The 20557-nt window shown below is 38.4% G+C and overlaps 2 protein-coding genes across 2 annotated transcripts in view; both read right to left on the reverse strand.

The window, feature by feature from the left end:
* LOC306875011 (uncharacterized protein) overlaps positions 1–20557 on the reverse strand; it is a 991916-nt gene that overhangs the window by 665430 nt on the left and 305929 nt on the right. The window lies entirely within an intron of this gene.
* LOC306875089 (uncharacterized protein) lies at positions 1973–5016 on the reverse strand. Its single transcript, XM_079425491.1, has 4 exons — positions 4946–5016; positions 3280–3606; positions 2634–2960; positions 1973–2185 (listed from the first exon to the last, which is right to left on the reverse strand). Exons 1-4 carry the CDS (start codon positions 4986–4988, stop codon positions 2070–2072), a joined length of 813 nt encoding a protein of 270 aa, XP_079281617.1. The 5' UTR covers positions 4989–5016; the 3' UTR covers positions 1973–2069.

The raw sequence follows: 20557 nt of genomic DNA on the forward strand, positions 1-20557 counted from the left end.
ATACAAACACCATTCAAGAAATAAAATCTCAAATAAATAATGTAATAAAACAAACTATTTAAAGTGTATTTTAGATGTTTTCATTACATTAAGTTTTTTAAATTGCCCTGTGCATGTAATAACAACAGATTTGCCTGTAGTGTCTGGCCTTAATGTCATTTACCACAGAAAAAAAGAAAAAAAAAAAGTAAAAAAAAAAACCCAATATACAAATATGTCTACAAATATATACAAACAAAATACCTGCTTATATACATATATATACACACACACTATATTGCCAAAAGTATTGGGTCACCCCCTTCTAATGAACAGGTTTGACTGCTTTAGTAATTTCCATGAGTACAAATCTTAATGTTTAAGGATATAATGATATTCTAGGGAATTGTGTGCTTCTAATTTTATAGCAACAGTTTGGACAGAACCCTTTTCTATTCTAACATGACAGTGCCTCTGTGTATGTGTGTGTGTGACCCCCACATGGAGTTCAGGTCATAGGAATATTGAATTGATTGTATATATTTTATTTATTATTTACATGTAACCATTTCTATGTATTTATATAACATATGAACAACGAATCCTCATCTCACGTACAAAAGGCATGAGTGAAAAGTGAAATGACGTAATGATGCAAAGATCACACAAGAGATGAACTCTGGTGTGAGACTGGAATTCTTTCTCTCATTGCCAATGCCTTTTTAAATTAAAACACAGTTGCACATGGGTCCATAATTTTAGCTTGCTAAATATTTCTTGGGCATAAGTGATGCATAGGCACTTCTCTCAGATCATGTCTTTTGTAATTTACTCTATGCGGCTGTCACTCACGTGAACAAGCACAGATTGTGTATTGCATACCAGTATAAAAGGAAGGAAAAATAAAAACAGATGTATGTAAACAATTATGCACACAGGCAGTCTATTTTACAGTGTTGTCCATAGTCTTTGCACCCTAGTCTCCACTGCTGGCAGTGACACTAACCTACAAACACATAAAGAACAATACAGAACACAATAATTACATGATTTTAAAATCACAGGACAATTACAGCACAGCTGAATGTGCTTCATGAACAGAACACAAGAGACAGAAATGGAGAAAACACCTGTAATGCACAGATGATGTGACAGATTGAACGTTTACCTTTAATGCCCCACGTGATTCCCATTAGCATTCCCATTAGAAGTCCCATGAGCAGTCCCATTAGAAGCATTGGCCTCATGAGTCAATGGAGTTGTGCTCTGATCACGAGGCAAGACGTCCAAATTATTCTCCTGTAAGAAAACATGCATTCACAGAATTTCAAAGAAATAAACAGGACTACTGATTCATTTACACAAAAATACTCAAGTGTTGTTTTTTTCTGATGTTTGCAGAATGCACGGTAGTTTCCTTTTCCTAAATATCTAACACTTCTTAAATGTTTCTCTTAATGAATCTTCAGTCTCCACCTCACTGTTATCTTTTATACCGCAGTAATAGAAAAGGTTAGTATGTTATTGTGATTAAAATATATCTTATGTTGGTGAGTATTAAGACAGTCTTGTTCTCAAAATAAAGTTTTACTTTGTGGTTTTATATTATTGTTATTTGGTTTATTTGGGAGATATCTGAATGTTTTGTTGTTGGTTTTAATTACATGGCTTCACTGGTAAAGTTTTGCCTTGGTATGAAAAAAATAAAGGAGAAGAAACAACAGATTCTCAGTGAACATGTTACATCCAGACTCTGAAGTGAAGTCAGAAGATGTTAAATAAATCATTCACAAATAACAATTAAAACAACAATATATATAAAAATACTGTTCTTCATTCGGAGTACAAAAGCAGCAGTATCTTAAAGAGTCAAATTATAAATTTCTCTCAGATCTGAATCTGTGGTTATTTATTTATTAATTAAAGCAGACAGATTCAGTGCTGATAGTATCTCACCTGATCATGAGCGTTCGGAGTCCCTGTTTGAACAATAAACAATTAAACACTGATTACTTTGGTTAATTACAACACAAAATATATATTTTCACATCTTTTAAATAATATTTTCACACATACATCCCGTGCTACAACTAATACTCACCTGCTCGGCGTTTGCGATAGATAAACACAGCAGCTACTGCAGGCGTGAGCAACAGAACAGCAACAGCAACAATCCCTGCTACAGCACCTGGAGAGAGACCTGAACCTGGAGCAGATAAAAATAGACAGTCTTTATTACTAGAGAGTGACTGATTATGCATCCAGTATTTAACATTATCTTTAACTCATATTTACATCTTTCTACTTTAGTTATCAGTTGTGTGATTAAATATTGAACTGATAAATGACACATTCTGGTGTTTTTTACGAACAGCATCTAAAGCAGCATCACAGCACTGTGATCTTAACTAGAAACAGCTGTATGTTGCAGTATGTCTCTGTCTTACAGCTTAAAAACTGTCACTTTGAGATTCATGTGAAGATGATACAGACAATACCAATTATATTTCAACATTGAGTCAAAGTTCACTTTCAGTTATTTATATTTTATTTAATATTTATTAAATAATTAAAATAATATTAGCTTGACAATAATATTGGACTGTATTCTAAAGTTAGAGGGCAAAGTCAGTGAATAATTAAATTATACTCACTAATGACAGTTAATACAGTTGATAGTCTGCTGATACTGAAGCTGCTGCTGTTGATCTCTAGTTTATAAAGTCCAGAGTCTGTGGTTCTGGTGTCTGTGATGTTCAGAGATCCAGTCTGATGAGCCAGCTGTAGTCTGTCTCTGAATCTCTTATCACACTGATCATCTGTACAGATCTCACTCTGATCTCCAGTGATTTCAGATATGAGAATGTCATTAAAATACCACTTCATCACACCATTCAGGTTTTTTACCACACCAAGATCTAAAGTGACAGATTCTCCCTCCTTCACTGACTTTGTCTTCATTTCATCTCGTTCAGGAGCATCTGAAACACAAACCAACAGCTGCTGGAGGATCTTTTTTGGAGAAAAAACCTCTACAAGATAATTGAGTAAACATAATACAAGACAGGCTAATAAAAACAAGTACTTCACATGCTCTTTCTACACTTTGACTAAAATGCAAAAAATGTTCTACATGTTGTGCTTACACTGAACATACATCCTGGAGAGCTAAAACACAATAATTAAGACAAATTAGATTCACATAAACATAAGAAAAAGAGTTGATTTCAGAGATTAGAAATGGAAATCGTTATGATAAACATATATAATCTGTTTCTAAATATTCATTTAATGACTCACCATGTACGGAAACGCTGAAGATCTTGTTACTGAAGCTGCCACTGTTGATGTTGTTTAATTTATAATCTCCAGAGTCTGTGTTTGTGATGTTCATGATGGTCAGAGATCCAGTCTGATTGTCCAGCTTCAGTCTGTCTCTGAATCTCTCTTTACACTCATCATCTGTACAGATTTCTCTCTTATCTCCAATGATTGCAGCGATTTGTTTGGCATTAAAATACCATCTTATCTTTTCTTGTTGATTTGCTTCAATCCGAGTGTACAGAGTGACTGAATCTCCCTCCATCACAGACACAGACACTTCATCTGCACCAACAGCAGACACACCTGGAAGAGAACAAATTAACATTTAATTGCATCTGTGATAGTGGGACTAAACTACACAACACCTAAGCACTGTGAACATATTTCAGACATATTTCACTGCCTGAAAAAGATTGTAGATTTAAATAGGTCCCGTTTGCATTAATTTACAGGTGTAGTAGGCCATCAAAGCCAGACTGAGGGGTGAGATTTTGATTAGGTGTGAGGATGGGCTTTAAAGATGAAGACCAATCAGGTACCAGTATCCTCACTAAATTAACCAATCAGAGTCAGAAGTGTAAATATTTCACAGGGAGTTAAGGTGTACATGTACAATCCTTAATTTCTGCTCTGATACATTATCTCCTATAGTTCAGTTCATTTAGGCATGTGGTATTTAAATGATTTATAAACATCCGGCATCCGGGGCTGGACCCTAAATATTATCTGGCATGGAGACCCGATCTAACATTAGTAAAGATTTGAATTGGGTGTGACCCAGGCTGGGCTTCATAATAGTTTTTGTAGCAAGGCCGGTGTTGTGCCTATTTTCGACTCCCTGCCAAATTATTACCCCCCTCGTTGAAATCGCCACCTGATTGCCTAATCCTAACCCCACCCCTAATCATAACCCCTCCCCCACACCTAACCCTAAACCTAACAATACTAGGGGGGTAATAATCTGGCGGGGGTCAGAATTCGGCACGACACCTGTAAAAATTTTGCCAGGACAAATAAAATCTGAACCAGATTGAACCAGTCAAAAAACGCATTGCCTTGGTGTTGAGTCCTGTGTATATAAAGAGCTCTTTTCAAGACTTGTCCCAAAAAAAATAAAAAAATAAAAAATCTATTACGGGAAAAATGAAGCAATGTTAAAACTCCGTCCCATGTGACTTGTAAAAGATGTAAAGGATATTGATGGACAAAGCCCCACCTCGTCCTCAACCTGCCATTTTGTTCAAGTAGTCCATTTTACAAAATCGTGCTAGCAAACATAAACATGCTAACAGAAGAGATGCCAGGAACAGAAAACACTTTGAAATAAAACGCTGCCATGCATCGATAACAGCGAACAGAATGCGACCGTTCACATTTATTTTAAATATTAACTAAGATTCATTAAAAAGCTATCTTTGATTAGCAAGTGTGCTAAATTAGCCTGTTAACCCATAGCTGTCTTGTCCGTTCAACTTTAGCAAAAGCGTCTAAAATTATAACAATGTCAACTTCACTCCTCAGCTACATAAAACAGCAACAATTAAAAAATAAAACATCGATTTCTGTCGAGTATAAAGTGATTAAATTGACATATATAGACTACAAAATGATACGAAAAAAAGATCGTAAATACATGTCTTACCGAGCAAAACATTCACCAACGTCCATAAAACAGCAGAGTTCATTTCCACCGGTTTTCGTCTTTACAAAAAAAACTAAAAGGACATAAAAGCTCTGTGCTTTTTAACGCAGCTCCCATAACCCAACTGCATTCCCTACAGAATAGTAGGCCTAAATAAACCGAAAGTAACACATTTCCTCTGTGTTCATCCAACTTCCGCTCGAGGCGAGCACGAAGCTTGATTCGCTTGGCTAAAAGCAGGTGATCTGTGACGTCAATCTACGTTCGCCTGAAAAAAAGGAAAAGGAAAATGTGATTTTCTGTACTTTTATCTTTGCCTTGGCATTAATTAAAAAAAAAAAAGGAAATTGTGTTTTTTTTTTTTTTTTTTTTTATTGAATTATTTAAAAAATTAATTATTTATATTTGAAAATTATATTATGCGTTTACATTATTGTACAAACAAATCTAAATTAACATATATCAAATATTTATTTTTGCTGAGATTTGATGTATTGACAATTTTGCATCGTGATTACAATGACGTCATCGTGCAATGACATCACAACGTTATTTAGCAACTTGTAGCAACAAATCAACCTTCATTTAGCAACTTATCCTGAAAATTAGTTGGCAACACTGATCTGGTTCAATGATGGGGGAAAACTTGCAGGGTAGTGATAAGAATCATTGTACACACAATTTTCAGTGATTGTTGGGAATATAAAAAGAATTGAGGAAATGCGTTTTGGATGGAAATATGAACAGTGGGTCAAGGATTGTGGTCTGGAGAAAGAAGTCTGTCCAAACATACCATTAAATGTAGTGTCAGTATGGAATCTGAACCTATTGTTAAGATTATTGGAGGCCCGGGAAAAGCAGGAGGAAGATATAATATACAATCAATGTTTTTATGAGAGAATGTTTTATTCTTTTATACAGATTAGATGGATCTAAAGATCCAATCGATCAAAAAGTTGGTATAGGAGTTTTATAGGAGTTGGTATAGAACATTTACAAAATCAGTATGGAAAAATGAACAGTTTTATGGAAGGCATAGAAAGGCATAGTAATGAATTTTAAGGATGGAACAAATTCAACACTTGCATTAAAGGGGAAGCATGAAAATGGTTTGTGTGATGAATGCGATGCTTTAGAGAGTATGTGCTTTTTAAATGTAGTAAATACGATCAGAGTAGTCTTTTTATCAATCTAAAGAATAGACCAGCGAGTGCCGTAGACCTTTTGGGAAAGGGTTTGAGAGATGTATATAGCTGTTTTAACCTTTTTAGAGTTTACAGGATTAGACCAAAGTATTTAGGCCTAGGGTCTGTGGACCATGATGCTTCTGCCCACCTTGGAGTTTGAGGAGTTAAGTGTGGAAGCTGGAGGAGCTGAACATGCAGCCCAGCTGGACTGGGGTGGGTGGGACATTATTCTTTTATATACATATATATATATATAAATTAAATTAAAAATAAATCAGCAATTCGATTTATGCTCAAATGAACTTTGCCCATGAAATAACATAAGGACTGAGGCAGAGTTAAATTAGACAGATCCCAGATTGAATTTACAAATTTATTTTTCATTTATTTTACTTATTTTAGTGCCAGTACACAGACACAAATTAATGACTTTGACATTGACCATTATTTATATACAACAAAATAAAACAGATAATTATTTTTGTAGCCAGATGTGAAACCACAGCAGCTGTAACAGCACTTTGGAAGATGCTCTTCATTTTTATGATCACTATGGCCACAGCGTACACTGTGTTGAAAAGCTTCGAGTAATGAATCCTTTTGCTATAGAGTTGAGAGAGGAAAGCCTCTTCACAAAGCTTCCTTTAACCATCACTACCAACCATAACCTGCTGGTCCATTACAGTCATCAGCAGATGTCGCTGATTTACAACTATGAGATAATAAACAGGGTCAATTTGGTCGAGTTGTGTCACAAATGATACACTGCACACTTTAGATTGAATTTATAAATGAGTGTGTGTGTGTGTGTGTGTGTGTGTATATATATATGTGTGTGTGTGTGTGTGTGTGTGTGTGTATATATATATATATATGTGTGTGTGTGTGTGTGTGTGTGTGTGTGTGTGTGTGTGTGTGTGTGTGTATATATATATATGTGTGTGTGTGTGTGTGTGTGTGTGTGTATATATATATATATATATGTGTGTGTGTGTGTGTGTGTGTGTGTGTATATATATATATATATGTGTGTGTGTGTGTGTGTGTGTGTGTGGTTGTACATACACATATGTAGTTTTTTTGGTGTTTGGCTTAGTGTTTTGTTAGAATCATTATAATCTTATACCTTTTGTCCTTTAATTATTTGAATTGTTTTTAGCTTTTTTTGTTTGTTTGTTTTTCATTTAAATGTTAAGTTTTGAAATTGTGTTGTATGCATTTGTCACTTTTATTTAATTTCTTTATTTTTAAAATGTGTTTAGTTAGTATTTATAAAGTTTTACATTTGGATCTGTTTTTAGTGGTTTTAATACTACAATTGATTGCTTAAATATGTATAAAAATTTCTTACTGCTAAATTCTGGAAAAACAGAGGTGTTAATTATCGGACCTAAACCCCCAAAAGTAATAATGTAGTTCACTGTCTGACACTTGATGGCTGCTCTGTCAATTCTTCGTCATCAGCCAGGAACCTAGGTCTGCTATTTGATAACAATCTCTCCTTTGACGACCACGTTTCTAGCATTCGTAAAACTGCATTTTTTCATCTTAAAAATAGATCTAAACTGAGACCTACAGTATGCTCTCAACGTCAAATGCAGAAATGTTAATTCATGCGTTTATGACCTCAAGGTTAGACTATTGTAATGCTTTACTGGGTGGTTGTTCTGTACCCTTAATAAACAAACTCCAGCTGGTTCAAAATGCAGCAGCTAGAGTTATTACTAGAACCAGGAACTATGAACACATTAGCCCGGTTCTGTCAACACTGCACTGGCTCCCTATCAAATATCGTATAGATTTTAAAATCTTGTTAATTACTTATAAGGCACCCAAACTCTGGAACAATCTACCCAACACTGTTCGTGAGGCAGACACACCCTGCCAGTTTAAATCTAGATTAAAGACCCATCTCTTTAACCTGGTTTACACATAACACACTAATACGCTTCTAAAATTCAAATCCATTAAAGGATTGTTAGGCTGCATTAATTAGGTCAAACAGAGCCGGGAACACTCCTCATAACACACAATGTACTTGTTACATCGTAAGAAGATTGACATCGACCAGTTGAACCCTTACAATCTGACTTTGCTGCAGTTGAAATTGAACTGCTGGTTCGTTTGGTCAGAGAAGAACCCCAATATGTACATGTGTACTTGCAAACATAAAGTCCAAGGCCTTTATGTTTGCAAGTACACATGTACATATGTGAACGTGAACATGATCAACATGCTCCTGAACACTAATAGTTTCTATTACTTTCATTTCTTTCTTTCATTACTTTCTTTTATTTCCCATTCACTTTGAATGGCAGGACATTTTTGACCGGGAACACCACAAGTTTGACTTTGTGCCATTTTGTACAAAATAAAAGCATTTAAAAGCGAACTCCCTGATTAAACATTAAAATACACTAGTGTTCATCAGTTTTTATTTAATATTGTGAAAATCATTCATAAATAATGCTTTTTATTTACTACTTTTGAGGCCTACGATTAATCAGATACAAATATAAATACAAAACCAGTCCTAAATGAAAGAAAAGAAGTTGACTAAAAGATTGAATCCAATCTTTGGTGATAATATAGCATAATGAGAGATTTATAAGCAATTTTTTGAGGACTGGTCATTTTTGCCAGGAACACCACAAATGTAACAAGGTGAAAAATCTCTCCCAAACAATTTGAGTAGTTACTGTATACCATTTGTGAACAAAGTCACATTTCAGTCCAATGCGATAACATTAGTATTTTCGGGAAAAAGAAAACGTTCTCCAGACAAAAATGACCCGAACACCACATGAGGGGTTTATATATATATATAAAAAATAGTAAACAGTGCTACTTGTGTAACATTGACGTTAAACCCACAGTTATATTAGACATCTATAATAAATAAGGACATTAGAATGATTGCTGACTACTAAATCATAATGTAACACATTGTTTCATAGTTATTAGGAGCTATGCTGAACAAAAACAAAAACAAACAAACAAAACAACTTTAAAGAGTAATAATCAATTAATTTAAATGAAATATTATTAAATAAAATGTTTCATTGAGACATGATATACAGTTATTCCAACGTTAAAATAGTTTGATCTTTGACTTCTGACTCTGATTTTTCTGTTTTTGATAGATTCAGTATTTTCTTTGACTGTCAAGCTGTTCTATGTGAAGATCAACTGAGAGGTTCATAGAGCAGAACAGGAAGAAGCTCTTCACCAAACTAAACTCTCTCTCACACACACACACACACACACACAATGCCTGTTTGTCCATCCAACAGATCAAACCATGTTTCTGAGAAAAACAGACTGCAGCAAGTTTCGGTTTGACTCAGAAGATTAGCTACTGGTGTTGTGGTGTATTTGAAGTAATGTGTATGGTAATTACTTGATTGATTGTTTGGCATCAAGCCAGTATTTAAGTCATGTTATGTGTTGCGGTGCATGACGGATGTGTTCACCTAAGTAAAGTATGTTGATGGCATTGGTTGGTGGTTTTCTTCGTTAATATATAACATAAACTGGCGACGAGGAAAAGTTATGTGAATGTGAAGAAGTATGGCCCAAATTGGAAGACTGGATGAGTATAAACCAGAAAATGAATCCTGGTCTGCATATATCGAGCGAGTGGAATTGTTCATGATTGCTAATGATGTGGATGATGCGAAGCAAGTAGCGACGTTGCTTAGTGTTATGGGAGCTTCTACGTATGGATTGGTACGGAATCTGGTTCAACCTCAAAAACCAAAGGATAAAACTTTTAAAGAAATTGTTAGTATCCTGCAGACCCATTTTGAACCAAAGCCATTGATAATCACTGAACGCTTCCGATTTCAGCGTTGTGTACAAAAATCCCATGAAACGGTGTCCCAGTATGTTGCTGAACGCAAACAATGTGCGTCGAGATGTGATTTTGGTACAAGTTTGGATGAATCCTTACGTGATCGCTTTGTGAGCGGAATTCAAAGTGAAGCATGCCAACGGAGATTGCTTTCGGAGGACGCGCTCACTTTTGTACGAGCATGTGAAATTGCTCTTAGCATGGAAACAGCTGATCGGGACACGCAACAGCTGAGGAAAAGAGAGGATTCAGTGACAACGGTGCATTTGGTAAAAGAAAAAAATATCCACCACCAGAGATGTAGCATTCCCGGCTGAACAGATGCAGTTTACTCTCAGGGACTGATGTTTAAAAATAATTTTATTCCCAGAAACACCGTAAGAGCTTGTGCCCTTCATCAGCCAGGAGCTAAGAGGCAGAAAGAAACCCTTTTTAAAGCTGTATTTTCACAGTTTGGAGAACTCTCATCTCACTTCCCTGGTAGCTTTAATCTGAATGGCACGTCACATAGAAAGTGCGCCAAAATACACACAGCGCACCGCTGCACTTCCTTTTACCAACTTCAAAATAAGAGCATGTGTGGTAAGTAACGGACGCTCTTGTAAAACTAAATAAAAATACAATGTCAACATTAAGCATTCAGCAAAAAACATTAATAAACCAAAACAAAGTTTTTAGCTCAGGTTTAGTAAGAGTCCCCTTTTAAGAAAACCTTTCTCAGGTAATCCATGACCACACCGCCCCCTATGGCTGGAGATTAAGGAGACGGCCCACTTCAGAGATAGGGAGATTTAATGGTCCTTTACACTCCCACCAAATCATGAGTGATTTGTATAACGTTAAGAAGTATAAATTACGAATGATTTTCACATAAAAAATTAACCTGTAACTCAGAAATGGACGTAAAGTGTCCATATTAAGGTGAATGAATATTAAAATTTAAGTAATATGATGAAAAGGATACACTTGGTTGTTCTCAGAAGCAGCTAGATAGTCTCCAGCAACAGGATCAGCTTCTGAACTGGGCGTTCAATGACAGACAGCTTGTGGAGTCTACGACCATCTTTTCCCAGATTCCGGTCACCAAGGCATACCTTGACTCGTCTCACAAGCCCGTCTTTATCTGTTGTAGTCTCTGTAACTCTGGCCAGCCGCCACTCATTTCTGGGCAGATCTTCAGCCTTTTCCATGACAATATCTCCCACTCGCAGGTTTCTCTTTGCTGTGTGCCAGCGCTGCCTGGTGGCAATGTTGGATAGATACTCCTTACGCCAACGACTCCAAAACTGCTCTGCAAGGTACTGAACATGACGCCACCTTTTCCTTGCATAGAGGTCTTCTCTGACGAATCTGCCTGGTGGTGGTAATGCTGGAATGGATTTCATAGTAAGCAGGTTATTAGGCGTGAGAGGTGCAAGGCTGTTGGGGTCGTTTAAGTTGTCAACTGAGAGTGGTCTACTGTTAACAATCGCCATAGCTTCATAAAAGAATGTCCGCAGTGATGCATCGTCCAGTCTGTCAGAAGACTGTGAGAGAGTTAAGCGAAGAACATTTCTCACTGTTCTGATTTGTCTCTCCCATACCCCGCCTGCGTGACTTGAATGGGGCGCATTTAGAACAAAGTCGCACTGCTTCTCAGCTAAGAACACTGTCAGACGATTGGTGTCAATTTCCTTTAGAGCATTTTTCAGTTCGTTCTTGGCTCCTACAAAGTTGGTGCCTTGGTCGCATTTGATTTGGCGCACTGCTCCCCGTAATGCAACAAAACAGCACAGGCCATTGATGAAGGCATCTGTAGACATGTCATTTAGCATTTCTATATGAATAGCTCTGGAGCTGAAACATGTGAAGATGAGGCCGTACCTTTTATGTTCCTTCCGACCCTGTTTAGTGACAAAGGGACCAAAGCAGTCCATACCGCAGTATGTGAATGGTGGGGATGGATTTGTACGCTCTAAAGGGAGGTCTGCCATTCTTTGTTCTTCTGTTGGTCTCCTCAGCTTACGACATGTCACACAGTGATGCACATGGGATGCTACTGCTCTGTTCATTCCTGGAATCCAGTAGCCTTGTGATCTGATCTCATTTACTGTGAGGCCCTTTCCTTGGTGCTTGACATTCTCATGACATTGAGAGATTATCATCTTTGTTATGTGGTGATCTTTAGGAATGACAACTGGGTGTTTGACTGAACTGGGTAGGAGCGCATCGCAAAGTCTTCCTCCCACCTTGAGTACTCCTTGATCCAGGAAGGCATCAAGCTGATACAGCTTGCTGCGAGGTGACAGCTGGGCCCCCTTTCTCAATAACTTGATCTCCCCTGGATATGCGTTTCTTTGCAAGTCCTTAATAATGATGCGTTCAGCATCTTCTCGTTCAGCTACCGTACTGTGACTGCTGGACTTATCCCTTTTGGCTCGGCGAACGAGGCGAGCCACAGCTTGGACAGCTCCAGAAAATGAAGACAGCTTTGACAAGCGGTCTGTGAGGCATTGACGCTTGACTTCTGTTGATTCTGCACTCAGTGTCTGAGCCTGTCTCACTTCAGGATCTCCAATCGTTAATGCCGTGTCAATAACTGCAATAGGAGGTATATCCTTCTTCCATAAGAATTTTGGCCCTGTCAACCAATTGGATGTAAGAATCTCACCAGCATTTAAACCTCTTGATGCATGGTCAGCAGGGTTTTCATTGGTGGGAACATATCTCCACTGTTGAGAGGTAGTGCTGAGATGTATCTTCTGCACTCTGTTCGCTACGAACGTGTGAAAGCGGCGTGCTTCGTTGTTAATGTATCCCAAAACCACTTGGGAGTCGGTCCAGAAGTGCTCTTCTATGTCTACATATTCCAGCTCCTGTTTAAGCATATTGCTCATGGCAACTGAGACGACAGCAGCTGTGAGTTCGAGCCTAGGAATAGTCTGAACCTTAATGGGAGCAACTCTAGATTTACCTACAACCAGGGCACAATGGATGTTTCCTTCTTCGTTGGTTAGTCTCAAATAGGAACACTGGCCATATCCGCTGTTGCTCGCATCAGAGAAGTGATGAAGTTCTCTTTTGATGACCTTTCCAAAGTTTGCAGGCACATAGCAGCGGGGTATACTGATCTTTTCTAAGTTCTCAAGATCAGCTTTCCAATGTTCCCACCTTGGCTGCAATTCTTTAAGAAGGGGGTCATCCCAGCCTGTTCCGTTTCTGCACATTTCCTGAAGCACTAATTTTCCACTGAGCAGGAAAGGGGCAATAAAGCCCAGTGGATCATACAGAGATGCAACTGTGGATAGGATGCCACAGCGTGTTGCTGGCTGGTCTTTTAGGTCAACAGAGAATCTGAATATGTCAAAATCCACGTGCCAGTGAATCCCTAAAGCTCTTTCTACAGGTGTGTCATCGAAGTTGAGGTCAAGCGCTTTTACTTCAATGGCTCGTTCAGAAATTGGAATGCTATCCAGGACAACTCTTTCATTTGAAATAAACTTGTGTAGTCTAAGACCACCTGAGGCACACAGTTGTCGAGCTTCTCTTGCTACCTGGACAGCTTCTTCTGTGCTGGCTAAACTGGTGACACCATCATCTACATAAAAGTTTGTTGTGATGAATTTTGAGCCAAGAGGATACATACACTCATTATCCTTGGCGAGGTGTTTCAGACCATAGTTGGCGCATCCAGGTGATGAGGTTGCACCAAAAAGATGGACCTTCATGCGGTACTCTTGTGGGTGTAAAGCGAAGTCTCCGTTTTTCCACCAGAGAAAACGGAGATAGTTTCGATCTGCTTCTTCCACATGAAATTGGTGAAACATCTTTTCAACATCGCACATAAGGGCAACGGGGTGTTGTCTGAATCTTAAAAGAACACCAGTCAGCTTATTCATTAAATCTGGACCTTGGAGCAAGTGATCATTGAGACTGGTTCCCTGGTACTTGGCGGAGCAGTCAAAAACAACACGGAGCTTGTCTGGCTTCTTAGGATGATACACCCCATGATGAGGGATGTACCACTTCTCTCCATCCTTTCCTTCATCGTGCACTTCTTCCGCATTACCTCTCTGAATGACCTCTTCCATAAACCTCACATAGTGTTCCTTGTACCTTTCATCTTTCAGCAATTTCCTTTTAAGATGATTGAGCCTTACGATGGCAAGCTGCTTATTGTTAAGAAAGTGAGGTCTCTCTTTGAAGGGGAGAGGCATCTCGTAATGCCCCTGGTCGTTCTTCCTAATGCCTTGCTGCAGTTTGTTCAAGAAGAGGATGTCATCCTGTGACACAGTTTTATTATCTTCACCAGCGTCTTTGAAGTCAGACTCCAATACCTTAATAACATCTGCTGGAATCACTGGGGGGAGCTCTTTAATGCTGACTCTATGACAGATGGTGTTGAAGCTTTGTGATTCATGGTGTGAAGACAAGCGACCAACAATGCTCCATCCTAGGTCTGTATGAACTGCATAAGGTTCGTCATCTCCACCTAATATCACCTGTTTTGGTGCCAAAGCCTTTGGACAGCTGTAGCCTATCAGGAGACCAACCTCACAATCCTGCAGAGGTGGAATTTTGTCCACTATTGTAGAGAGATGCTTCCAGTGTCGTGCTGTGTCACAAGTAGGGATGTGAGTGCGGTTCACTGGAATGGAGTCCTTAGTATAGGCAGAGGGCAGGTTGAGGACAACGGGGGAGCTGTAGCCTCTTACTTTGAGACCTGACACCCTTTCACTCGGCATGACAACATCCTTTGCGGTCATGGTTGTCAACTTCAATCTCACAGGACACGAGTCAGCTTGTAGCTTGTTGCTGAGCTCTCGATCGACAAACACAGTATCACTCTGGGTGTCAAGCAGTGCATAAACAAGTTTCTCAGAACTTGGATTCCTCTCGGTTGATACCCACACTGGCACGATCATTGAAGTATTGGTGGATGGCTCACCATTATCTACTTTGTGAGACGTAGTAATAGTCGTCTCTGTGTCATCTTGGTTTGAGACTGGTGCAGAGTTGATTTTCTTTCTGTAGTTTTCATCATGTAGACACGTTGGATGTCTACCACTACAAGTGTCACAGGATAGACGGTGACGGCAGTCTTTCGCACTGTGGCCTAGTTTCATGCAACCATAGCAGAGTTTGTTCTCCTTCACATATTTCCGTTTCTCTTCTAGTGATTTTGCCATAAATTTTGTACAATTGTGAATCATATGCTTGATGTCTTTGCAGAAGAGACACATTTTAAAATTTCCTTTATTTGGGTTTTGTTTGTTGTCGTCATTTTGTTTGTTTTCCATAGCTGTTTGGATGTGAAAGACGTTAGCTCTGTTCCTTTTGCTGTCCTTAAGGTTCCATTTTTCCAAAGTGGGGTCAGAGGCACGAAGAGCGCTGAAGGAGGTGACAGGATTACAAGCAACCTCTGCTTCCATTGACATGAAGGTCACAAAATCTATAAGCTTTGGAAAGTCATGAGTCTCAATCAGTGTCTGCGTGACCTGACGGTTCCACCGCGCTGCTGCCCAATCTGGTAATTTGAGTACCAGTTTCTGATTTTCATCGCAATCATTTAGTATTTCAAGCCCCTTAACATGAGGCATAGCTTGATGGCATGCATTCAAGAAATCAGAGAATTCTCTGAAGCCTTCTGAATCTTTAGGCTGAATCTTAGGCCATTTGGCTAGTTTTTCTCTAAATGCCTTCTGTATGACAAATGGCTGTCCATACCGTTCGTTCAGTTTGTTCCATGCATCATTATAGGCCTCATCATCATTCCTGTAGAAGATGCCATCAAGAGACTTACGAGCTGGCCCATCAACATACCTTTTTAAATAGTGTAGCTTGTCAGCAGAAGAAATGGCCTTTCCGCCAATGAGCGACACAAATGCAGTCTTCCACTCAATGAACTGGATAGGATCCCCATTGAACACAGGTGGTTCTGTTGCAGGCAGCTTGTTCAGGGCTATGCAATCTTGGACAGCTTGAGCGAGATACGATATATCAGATTTTGGAGGTGAGGATGTTGCTGGGATGCTGGTAGGGAGTGTTGCTGTGATGTTAGTAGGACGTTGGATGGGAAATGGAACCACACGCTGCTGCGCTGTTATGCTTACATCCTGCTTTTCCCTTGTATTTGAGTCTGAATAATGAGAGCTAACTTCCTGTGCCATTTCTTGATCATAGGCCTGCAGTCTGGCTCTAGCTGCTTTTAGATCCTTCTCTGCCTTTAGTTTTTCCAATTCACACTTTCGAGCTTCAATTTCTTGTATAATTGAGTACTCCGCTTCTTTGGCTGCTAATTCAGCTGCTGCATCTGCCCGCTTGGCTGCAATGGACATAGCTGTAGACCTTGATGATGATGTTGTGCGTGAGACTGTGGATCCGTAAACAGAGCAAGCATAATCGTGATGGAGTAATTCACGAAGGCGGTGTTTTACATTTTCTCGGTCAAAGTCCTCAAGGCATGCTATTCTGTCAAAAATGATCTTCGAAATATCTTTCGTCACAGCTTCACAAGTATCAATTCTGCGTCTTGTGTCACTGGATGGAGCGATGTAATCTCTAATTTCTAGGTAGACATGCATGACATCATCTCTTCCCTTCTCAAGTGTATTAATAAGTGCTACCAGTTGGCTCTCACTAACGTCTGTTTTTAGCTCTTCCCTTGTATTGCGAGCCCGGTCCTTCCATTGTTCGTACAGCTGAATCAGTCTTTTCTCCTTTTTCAGGGCCTCCTCCTTTTTATATGCTTGCATCTTCTCCGTGGGTTTGCGTTGTCGACCAGAACGGTGAAGCTCCTCCTCTTCCGTTCCATTATGAGGCGCCTCCACCTGCTGGTCTGGGTCATTATTTTCAGAAGCGTCCATTTTCTTTACATCAAGTCTTCTGTTATTAGACAGCTTTCAGATTCTTCTGGGTGAAGCTCTTACTGTAGCATTCCCGGCTGAACAGATGCAGTTTACTCTCAGGGACTGATGTTTAAAAAGAATTTTATTCCCAGAAACACCGTAAGAGCTTGTGCCCTTCATCAGCCAGGAGCTAAGAGGCAGAAAGAAACCCTTTTTAAAGCTGTATTTTCACAGTTTGGAGAACTCTCATCTCACTTCCCTGGTAGCTTTAATCTGAATGGCACGTCACATAGAAAGTGCGCCAAAATACACACAGCGCACCGCTGCACTTCCTTTTACCAACTTCAAAATAAGAGCATGTGTGGTAAGTAACGGACGCTCTTGTAAAACTAAATAAAAATACAATGTCAACATTAAGCATTCAGCAAAAAACATTAATAAACCAAAACAAAGTTTTTAGCTCAGGTTTAGTAAGAGTCCCCTTTTTAAGAAAACCTTTCTCAGGTAATCCATGACCACACCGCCCCCTATGGCTGGAGATTAAGGAGACGGCCCACTTCAGAGATAGGGAGATTTAATGGTCCTTTACAAGAGATATGCATGCTATCGTTGTAAAGGCAGAAATCATAATGCCCAGGAATGTTATTTTAAGAATGCTAAATGCCATCATTGTGGGAATACGGGCCATATAAAAAAAGCGTGCAGAGAAGGCATAACAGAATAGGCATAAAACTACGGCCTATATGTATGCTGAGGAGCCAGAATTGGAAATGTTCTCGCTGTTAAGTGATACGGAAAAACAAACGTTCCAGGTGAACTTTACTGTGAATCAGCAGGATTTATTGATGGAAGTTGATACAGGAGCGGCTGTGAGTATTATTTCACATGCAAGATATAAGCAGCTATTCGCTCATATGCCACTGGAGGGAGCTCGAGTAAAGTTAAAAACGTATACAGGTGAAAACATTCCAGTTTTGGGCCAATTCACAGTTACTGTGCTATATGGTCCGTGTACGTTTTGATAGTTTGTTTTCCAATTTGAAACGAAATAAGCAGAAACGAGAAAACGGCACCTTTATTCGTTTTTTCGTTTTTTTTTTTAAAACGAAAAAACGAGATTTCGGCTTGATTTTTCGTTTTTTAGTTCAGAGGCATAAAACGAATAAATGACTTCCAAATTCGTTTCCACATGTGGGCGGTCCTTAGACGCCCCCTTCCGCCGATTGGTCAAGCAAATCTGAGCATGTGACGTCATCAGTAGTCGCTCAGGTCTGTTCAACAAAATAATAGTCCTCTAACGTTACTATGGCTACCGATTCTTAAACTGTACAGGGCAGGTCCTGTTGGGCTTTCCTCTGTGCAACTTTACGCGTTTCACAGAAATCTTTACATCAGAAATATTAAATATTAGTCTGCCACCAGCCCGTTTTATTTAGCTGTGCAGAGTTAAATCTGTGTGGTGAAGCTGCGCTAGACAGCGCCGAGCGAGAGAGGATCACTGACCAGTGTTCAGTCAGCAGTCAGAACTTGGGCACCGATGATGGTGAAATACATTTTTACTGAAAATGACCCGCGAGTATGATTGACAGGACGATAGCGGAGGCAATTAAAAGCACAATATAACTTCTGTTAACAAAAACATAATTTTTTTTTTTATATAAGTGGCTTTGTCTTTGTTTTAATCAAATAATTGTGAACCACAAACCGAGCCTTCGTTTTAAAGGGCGATTTCCAAATATATTTTATTTATTTGTTATAATATGGGTATTTTATGTCACCCGTCTTATTAGTTTGATTATACTAGGCTATACGGGAGTTTTTTATTGTACTATTTTACTGTTGTTTTTTAATTAACAATATATCATAACAACTTATAAAGATCAAAATCTACAGAAGAGATTAACAAATAACATTGGTGTTGTCATAAGTTAACTAATCAATGGGAAAATTTCCTCACCGGCACAACCCTATTCTTAATGTTGGCTACATGTTACAGATTTAATGTTGAGCACATAATGTTAAAGGCTTCTTAAATACCATTACACTCGGTTGAAGAGTCAAGAAGGTTGTTAAATTTACTGTAGATTTCAATCTGTCATTGGTTGGTGACCCGGTGTAATTATAATAGCATAAATAAAAACAAATACAATAATAGGCTTTGTATGCCAATAGGCAAAACACATCTGCTTTTCCTCTAGATCACTTTACTATGGAAGCCTATGGAAGCCCGTTTCCGCCCATGAATAAAAAATAAAACAAGGTAATTGCGACTTTTTATCTCACAATTCGGACTTTTTTTCTCGCAATTCTGACTTTATAATTCGCAATTCTGAGATATAAACTCGCAATTCTGACTTTATAACTCGCAATTCTGAGATATAAACTCGCAATTCTGACTTTATAACTCGCAATTCTGAGATATAAACTCGCAATTCTGACTTTATAACTCGCAATTCTGACTTTATAACTCGCAATTCTGACTTTATAACTCGCAATTCTGAGATATAAACTCGCAATTCTGACTTTATAACTCGCAATTCTGAGATATAAACTCGCAATTCTGACTTTATAACTCGCAATTCTGAGATATAAACTCGCAATTCTGACTTTATAACTCGCAATTCTGAGATATAAACTCGCAATTCTGACTTTATAACTCGCAATTCTGACTTTATAACTCGCAATTCTGACTTTATAACTCGCAATTCTGACTTTATAACTCGCAATTCTGAGATATAAACTCGCAATTCTGACTTTATAACTCGCAATTCTGACTTTATAACTCGCAATTCTGACTTTATAACTCGCAATTCTGAGATATAAACTCGCAACTCTGACTTTATAACTCGCAATTCTGAGATATAAACTCGCAATTCTGACTTTATAACTCGCAATTCTGACTTTATAACTCGCAATTCTGAGATATAAACTCGCAATTCTGACTTTTTTCCTCACAATTGCGAGTTTATATATAAATTTTTAGATAAGATAATTCTATAGCAAGAACATAGAGATGAAAGCGCGCTTTATGCGAGAGTGAAGGAAATCCACCTGCGTGCATTCATATATATCCACTCTCGTGTTACAATAATACGCGCTTTACTTGACAGCTGTTATTAAAATAACGTGATAGAAGCTGCCTCAAACTCAGAACTATAAAGAAATGAAGAATGTTGTGTCTGAAAGCCCGGCGGTAATAGGCTACTGTCCAACCGCGAGCGCAAAACACAGAAATAAAGAATAATGAGTCATTTTTATGTTTGTTCAAAAATCATATTCGGACGCAACATTCATATAGTTCATTATATAGTTCAAATATAGCAAATTGAACAAAGTACTGCAAAGCCTTACACGGAGAGTGGTTTGCTATGGTGCGAGAAAGTCAGAGTTGTGAGATATAAACTCGCAATTGTGAGAAAAAAAAGTCAGAATTCTGAGAAAAAAAGTCAGAATTGCGAGTTTATATCTCAGAATTGCGAGTTATAAAGTCAGAATTGCGAGTTTATATCTCAGAATTGCGAGTTATAAAGTCAGAATTGCGAGTTTATATCTCAGAATTGCGAGTTATAAAGTCAGAATTGCGAGTTTATATCTCAGAATTGCGAGTTATAAAGTCAGAATTGCGAGTTTATATCTCAGAATTGCGAATTATAAAGTCAGAATTGCGAGTTTATATCTCAGAATTGCGAGTTATAAAGTCAGAATTGCGAGTTTATATCTCAGAATTGCGAGTTATAAAGTCAGA

This window comes from Barbus barbus, assembly GCF_936440315.1.
Source record: "Barbus barbus genome assembly, chromosome: 9".
NCBI classification, from domain to species: Eukaryota; Metazoa; Chordata; class Actinopteri; order Cypriniformes; family Cyprinidae; genus Barbus; species Barbus barbus.

Coding starts and splice junctions, on each gene's coding strand:
- LOC306875089 (XM_079425491.1), bottom strand. CDS start 4,988: ATGAACTCTGCTGTTTTATGGACGTTGGTGAATGTTTTGCTCG. Junction 2,961..3,279: donor CTTCAGCGTTTCCGTACATG/GTGAGTCATTAA, acceptor TTTGTGTTTCAG/ATGCTCCTGAACGAGATGAA. Junction 2,186..2,633: donor AACTGTATTAACTGTCATTA/GTGAGTATAATT, acceptor TATCTGCTCCAG/GTTCAGGTCTCTCTCCAGGT.